Source organism: Gadus morhua, chromosome 8, assembly GCF_902167405.1.
Source record: "Gadus morhua chromosome 8, gadMor3.0, whole genome shotgun sequence".
Lineage (NCBI taxonomy): Eukaryota > Metazoa > Chordata > Actinopteri > Gadiformes > Gadidae > Gadus > Gadus morhua.
Window position 1 is genome coordinate 17,916,254 of NC_044055.1, and position 7,500 is coordinate 17,923,753.

At 53.2% G+C, this 7,500-nt stretch overlaps 1 protein-coding gene across 1 annotated transcript in view; it reads right to left on the bottom strand.

The window, feature by feature from the left end:
• Nucleotides 1-1,855: 1,855 nt before the first annotated feature.
• The window catches only part of nyap2b (neuronal tyrosine-phosphorylated phosphoinositide-3-kinase adaptor 2b), a 20,467-nt gene continuing 14,822 nt past the window's right edge, over nt 1,856-7,500 (bottom strand). The window contains exons 4-7 of the mRNA XM_030362896.1: nt 6,623-7,500; nt 2,698-3,936; nt 2,490-2,596; nt 1,856-2,220 (exon numbers count right to left, since the gene is read on the bottom strand). The exon at nt 6,623-7,500 is cut by the window's right edge and continues 235 nt beyond it. Coding sequence (XP_030218756.1) covers nt 1,918-2,220; nt 2,490-2,596; nt 2,698-3,936; nt 6,623-7,500 — 2,527 coding nt within the window. The 3' untranslated portion in view covers nt 1,856-1,917. The remainder of the gene's footprint in view (nt 2,221-2,489; nt 2,597-2,697; nt 3,937-6,622) is intronic.

Here is a 7,500-nt window from a genome sequence, read left to right on the forward strand (position 1 = left end):
AGAATTGACCTGCATACAGTGAAGCTTGGCACACACAAACGCATGCACACGCACGCTCACAACCACACTTACCTCACTCACACGCTCTCTTTACACACACCCATACTCACACACACACAGGTATAAAAGCACAAAGGACTCTGTATAGACGTGATTCTCATTAGAAAGGGGGCACTGCACTTGTACTGGAGGTTTAGTTAGTTTGCCAAACCCCATACTGTTTTGGCAATGCAGACATTGCATGTCATGTGCAAAAGACAACCAAATGAGATGGTGTAGGTAAGAGGTTGAGGTAGAGGGGGAGAGGGGGAGGGTAGGGGACACGTACTCTATGTGCTCGGCGCCTGATCAAAATGTCATGGAGGTTGATGGGAAGTGCAGTTTTTCTCCTGTTTGCGTACAAAGCCTCAAACGTCCAGAGGCCTCCTTGCGACCCCTTTGTCCTAGTGACAGGGGTCGCAGAGCTGTTGCCATGCCTTAGGTCCTTCTATGATTCCATCTCTCTCTTCATTGGCTGCCAATCAGCAGCCAATCGGTACGGAGATGGAGCTGTTCTGTCAACAGCCAATCATAAATGACTGCATGGTCCCTGACAGCCTGTCTCGTGCATGGTCGCCCCCCCCCCCCCCCGGGCAGTATATTGGTAACGACATGGCACAGCTCTGCTAGGCTCATATGTTAAAAATATATATCACCATCCTCTTGACAGTTATTTCTTAAGCAAGTGCATATGGCTACTATAGTCTGCAATAAAATTAAGAAAGGTACTAAAAGCTCAGGTGTTGATTGTACTGGCTGGCTGTTGGCATCAAGCGTCAGTCATGGCTCTCCCTGGGTCAGGGTACTTGTAGAGCATGACTATATATGGGTACTGGGGCTCACCAGCTACTGCCACCAACCCTATTTTAAATGACCGAACCGTCGTAAGTGCAACCACAGCCATCTCTCACCCTTAACAGGCTTTGGTTGATTTTGCTTGGGAACTATATTATTTAACATGTTTGTCCGAATGTACCACCTCCACTGCCCGTCCCTGTAGTGTCATCTTAGAGAACCGTAAAACATTTCACACCCTGGTCAGTCGTCTACAAAGAAATGCCAGCTAACAGGTATTTTCGTCTTTTTTTTTGTAATCTGCTTAAAGTTTCAACCGGTGTGAAGGGCTCTGAACATGGTGACGACACAGCTTGTTACGGTAATACACAAACTGAAGTACACACACATATACCTGTTTCTTTTTTTCTAGGACCGACTGTTGTACATTCTAGCACACACTAGTCCAGGCATGGAGGGTCCTGAAAGTCTAAGGTACATTAACAACCCGCCTCCCCATAGTACAATACAACAGTGTAAATGCAGAGTATATATTGAGAGAATATAGTTGATTCATTTCAATGCTTCCAGCACGCACAACAGAAATGATCGTGGTACGCGTGTGAAAAGAAGGTTGTACTACAAGTACAAGTATCGATAGAGTATGCTTTCAAATGTAAAATACCAAAACGAAAAGAAAAAAAAAAACATTAAAAGAAATATTGGATGTAAGCTACTATACATAATTTAACCTTTCAATCCCCTGTTTGATTTAGAAAATATCTATTCAAATATCTATTCTACTAAGTATAATACAAGGATCCAGTCACAGGAGATAGAAAAATATCAAATATCACCAGTGATGATAACAAAACATGACAACCTGAACGAGCAGAAATATTGCTATGGTAATCACCATTGTCCTTTGACATCAGCGAGTCCTCCCTTTGCCCTCATGGCTGCCCCCGTGCCCCTGGCGTCCAGGGGGCCAATCAGCACGGCCCTAGAGGGAAAATAAGGGGGGGGGGGTAGGGAGGGGGGGGATCGGGTACTCAGGAGGGGGGGGGGGTTCGGGTTTGGATGAGAGCGACGTCGCTATGACAGTCAGATGGCGGTGTCCCAGAACACCGTCTTCTGCGTGGGGTACGGGGGGGGACGGATGTTTTTGGCCCCGTTGCTCTTCTCCCAACCCGGGAGGGCCGGCGAGCTCTGCTGCTTGCACTGGCTCTTCTCCGGGGCCCTGTCCGCCGGGGCCCTGTCTGACGGGCCCCTGTCGGCCGGGGGCCTCTCCAGGGTGCGCTGCAGGAACGGGTGCTGCCTGGACCGGATCTCCATGCAGAGGGTGCGCTTCCTCTCGATCTGGTCCAGCATGGTGTTGTCTCCACACATCCAGGGCATCTGGGGCATCTTGGATGGAGACAGAGAGACAGAGAGAGAGAGAGAGACAGAGAGACAGAGAGAGACAGAGAGAGAGAGAGAGAGAGAGAGAGAGAGACAGAGAGAGAGAGAGAGAGAGAGAGAGAGAGAGACAGAGACAGAGCGACAGAGACAGAGACAGAGACAGAGAGAGAGAGAGAGAGAGAGAGGAGTCAGTACGTGGTGAAGCCACCTACACTGGGTGGTGCGGGGCTGTCTGTTTCCCTCTGAGACGAGGAGGAGGTATGAGCGCTGCGTACCTGATGTGGAGGCTGGGAGTCTCCTCCTTTCCTCTGCGGTGTACCCATGGGAGATTGGGTCCCAGGTACGGACGCTGTGCGGCCATACTTAGGTGGTGCTTTGAGTTCTGCATAGAAAAATGAACCATAATCACACACTGGTATAACAGCACGCTTTAGTGTTGGCTGATTACAGTTGTACGGATGAAATAGCGGCCGTAACCCTCACCACTTCCGGTTCCCGATACGGCGGGTGGGCTTCCGGCCGGCTTGCCGTGATGGGTGGGTGTGGACGAGTGCTGCCCCAGCCCCGCGCTCCCGTTCCTCTCCTGTGCTTTCGATTGGTCCGCGTTGTAGCTGGCCTTGCCCTCTCGCCGCGGCGTCCCGCCCCGCTCCTTGCTGTCGCGCCGGTGCTCCATCCCGTTGGGACTCCTGGCGTCTTTCCCCTCGTAGCGGTGCTGCTCCGCCCCGTTCACACTCCTGTCCTTGCTGTCCCGCCGGGTCTCAAGCCCAGTCCTGCAGCTCTGCTCCTTGGCGTCCTGCCTGGGCAGGGGCGGAGGCGGGACGTCCACCCCGTTGTAGCAGCACCGATCCCTGGCTTCCTGCCGGGGCTCCTCCTGCCTGTACCCATATCGGTCCATGCTGCCCCGCGGGCCCTCCGGCCCCCCCCGGGACGTCTCCTGCCGGGGCAGGATCTCGGGCGGCTGGTCGATCCTGCCGTCGTGCCGGTGCTCCAGGCCCTTCCTCGCCCTCTCCTTGCTGTCCTGCCGCGGCAGCAGCTCGGGGGCCAGCTCCTTGCCGTCGTGCTTGTACTCGGACCGGGTCCTCTCCTTTGTCTCCTGCCGCGGCAGGAGCTCCGGGGGCCGCTCCCTGCCCTCGTGTTTGGGCTCCCTGCTGTCGTGCCGCGGCAGCAGCGGGTCCGGCGGCTGCTCCAACAGCCTCTCCCGGCTCTCGTGCCGGCCGAACTCGGCGCTGCTCCGGGAGCGCTCCCTGACCTGCTCCTGCCGCGGCAGCGGCTCAGGGGCGCCGTGGTCCAGCAGCAGCCGCTCGCGCTCCTTGCCGTCCTGCCGCAGCAGCGCCTCCAGGCCCAGGCCGCCCGCGATGCCGCCGCCCACCATGGTCCGGTCCTTGCTGTCCCTGCGGGCCGTCAGCAGGTCTCCGTTGCTGCCGCTCCGGTCCTTGGAGTCCCGCCTCATGAGCAGGACGGGCTCCACCGAGCTGCAGCCCCTCTCCTTGGAGTCCCGGCGCGTGGGGATGGGCTCGACCGAGCTGCAGCCCCGGTCCTTGCTGTTGCGGCGCTTGGCGTGGGACTCCTTGTCCCCCTTGTCCCCCCGGTCCCGGTCCTTGCGGTGGGAGGACTCCTTGTGGTGGCGCTCTTTGGACTCCCTCTTGGACTCCTTGCTGTGGCTGCCGTGGCGCTCCTTGCCCTCGCGCTTGGCCTCCGAGTGGGACTTGCTCTTAGACTCGGCTGCAGGGGAGACCAGGAGACGTGGGTTAGTGTCAGGTCGAACAATGGGATGATACCGGTACTAGAAGGTTATCGCAGGAGCAGCCTGAAGGAACTCGGCCACCTCTAAATTAGGATGGTATTTTATGTGTTGTGATGGTATGAACGAGGTCCGCATAACAGAACAAGCTATGCTCCTGATGAAAGCAAACACTACTGCACAACACTGTATTATGCTGTTGCGCCATTCACCCGTGCAATACCCTAAAGCCTCCACTAGGTGCCACTCTCTACAAACTGAGGAGGCGACATTTGGGCTGCAGAGCTTTTTTTTTCTCCCACCCACTGATAGCAAAATGTGATTTAAATTTGCGAGATCTCAAGGGACTACAATAACATGTATGTCCGTTCATAGCCGTCTTTCAACATGCAAAGATGCAAACAGATAGAACTCTTTTAAAATTTGTATTCCTTCAAACTCATTTAAATAATTTATGTGAAACTGAGAAAATACTATCAGCAGAAAATTATTGCTAACCTAAAATGAAAACCCCATAAAATACCCATGGTGTTTTCTATTTAGATATGCAAGACAATCATTCCTCTGGGACATGAATACATTTTTCTAAATTAATTGACAGTCCAATAGAGAGATGATTAAATATTAATGCACATGATTGATTTCTATGCATGTGGTGATTCCCTTGCATCTGTGTCACGGTCTATATTTCTGATGGCTTGTTACACTACATGTGTATCCGGTTATGGAGCCACATGTTTGTTTGTATGCTTGAGCTAATGAGTGAGAAAGAGAGAGAGAGAGATTAAAGAGCAAGAGAGAGAGAGAGGGAGAGATTAACTAGTTGATTAAGTAGGTCAGGCTAGCGGTGGATTTCTCCATTATCTCAGGAAAACTGTGTCAAAGTAGTGCTCATGTACATATGTGAATATGCATTGGATGCTATGATTGCACATGGCTAATTACCGCACACACACACACACACACACACACACACACACACACACACACTGTTTAGCTGCCCCCTTTTTATAGGCTCAGTTGTAGTGGTCAAACTACAACAACTGTCCCCCGTTCTTTTCAGCGTCAAGATAAGTAGCCTTTATGCAACCGTTGCTTGTCAAGATACTTTGGAATGGTGGTTGAATATCACCATTTCGATGAATCAAAGAATAACCTATGCCTTTACATTATCAGGTAATGTTGACAATTGCAAGTAAACAAGGTCCAATAGGCAACATGGCAAAGCCTTATCTTCATTGGTTGAATCGGTTACCGTCCTCTCTCTGATTGGTCCTGGAGAATAAACAGGAGCACTCGGATCAGGTGTTGCTTGATAGTAAATAAGCCACCTCCCATTTCCATTCACACACACACACACACGCGCACACACTCACATGTACACGCACACACACGTATCCTTCTACCCGGGAGCTCATTACTAACTTGACAACCAAGGCAGCCTGAGCTGCGATTGGCTGGGATGCCTCAGAAATAACAAACAGGGATTCCTCCTCATGCTCTGTTGCCATGTGGTGGTTGCTACGAGCATCAAGTAGAGCCGGCTGTATAGACGGAATGTCGATCCGCTGTGTTTTTGTTTATTATTATGCATGGCACATTAGGATCATATCACTGGTTGGTGAGAGTCTGTGTTTAGGGGGGGGGGAGGGGCCACTACAGAATACCCCTCTGTTCTATGGCTATTCAGATGAATACATGACCCGCTTCTCCACAGAAACCATACATTATGCAGTTCATAAACAGCCGTCATTGCTGCATGGTCTGCAAATGCGTAATTCAAAGTATGTGTTGGCTACTTTAATAATAACGTTATAAATTATGCAATAGGCCTTTTAATTAGCGAGAGATTTGTATTCGCTCTACAGTTTATGTTATCCAGTAGAATTAACACGTTCATTTGCAACATGAATCAAAGAGTAAGATCCAAACAACGGATGAAATTAATCAAAGAGATCAGTTAAATTAAGTTTCATGTTTTCATTAGTATTTTGTAATTATCCGACATATCTTTCACCTCGTGTCACGTGCCATGTTTAGTGTTTCTACTATTTCCTGGCATTGCGTTCAGTAGAGTGGTGTCATTGCCTGTATTTAAAGATGATGTTTACATATTTAAAAGTAATTCGTCCCAATGGATCAAAGCCACGACTAGGCTTCACAGAACTGCTTTAGCCTCTACTATCCTCAGATTAAATCGTATGATCTCTATCAGACTTTGCTGGCCGGCTCTGGAGTTGACAGGAGTTATATGGGCCACAGGGATCCACTAACACCATGAGGGGTAAGCATGTTGTAAGCGCGGCTGTTGAGAATACTCATTCAACAGGCTTTAGGCTCCGATGGAAACACGAAATACACGTAATACACACGTGTCCAAAGGAATTCTAGGATTTCTTCTATTAAAGTACAGCATTACTTTTAACTATAAACGTATACTACTAAACGTCTAATATCTCATAGTCCTGTGGGCTGAACATATACAGAGAAAGCCTGGCTTTTTGTGTACCATGATGGCATAAAGTGACAGGTGCCTCCTACAAACCAAGTAGACGTTTGAACCTTTCATATGGGAATCAAACCCCCTTATCGCTCGCTACCACCTCTCCAGACCTCCCCCTAAGAACCCCCAGTACGAGCCCCCACCCAACAGAGGGGACCACTCACCTTCCCCGGGCTCCTTGGACTTGCGTCCGCTGGCGTTCTTCTTCAGCATGTTGCGTCCCGTGGTGAACAGGTTGGTGAGCTCGTCCAGCGGGCTGGTGGGTGTGCGGGAGCGGCCCGTCGACACGTTCTGCATGGAGCCCCCGTGGTGCCGGCCCACCCCGCCCCCTCCGCCGCCATCCTGCGGCGGCGAGCCCTTCCCGTGGGGCGTGGCCGAGGCGCTCCGCGGCAGCCCCCCGCCCCCGGGGAAGGGCATGCCGGGGTCGAAGGGCGCGGCCCGCATCAGGCTGAGCGGCGTGAGGCAGCGGCCCATGCTGACGGGGGACGGGCACGCCGAGTGGCTCCGCTGGTATGCCCCCGACGACGACTTGGAGTACAGCGTGCAGGGCAGCGGCGGCGCCGAGGAGCGCCCCGACACGGTGAGGGTGGGCGTGGCGCAGAGCTCCCGCCGCAGGTGGGCCGAGGAGGGCGGCGTCTCGCCGGAGGAGGTGGGCGACTTGCTGTACGACTGGTCGGCCAGCGCGGGCAGCTTGGTCACGTCCATGGGGGTGAGGGGCGACTCGTCCGAGTTGGGCGAGCACTGGGCGGGCGCCGGCGGGAACACGAGCAGCGGGGGCCGGTGGGTGAGCAGGTTGGGGAAGGGGGCGGGGATGTCGCACATTGGGATGTTGCGGGGCGTGGAGCAGCGGCTGAGCGGCTCGGGGTCGTACGGCGCCGGCGTGGGGCAGGCCGAGCGGCAGCCGACCGGGTCGGTGCGGTACTCGTAGTCCTCCAGCGCCGGGTACTTCATCTCCTCGTACACCGACTCCCCGGGCTCGTCCTCGTCGCCCGGCGGCCCCGGCCCCGCCGCCGGCTGCGGGTCCCGCCCCCCGACATCCACG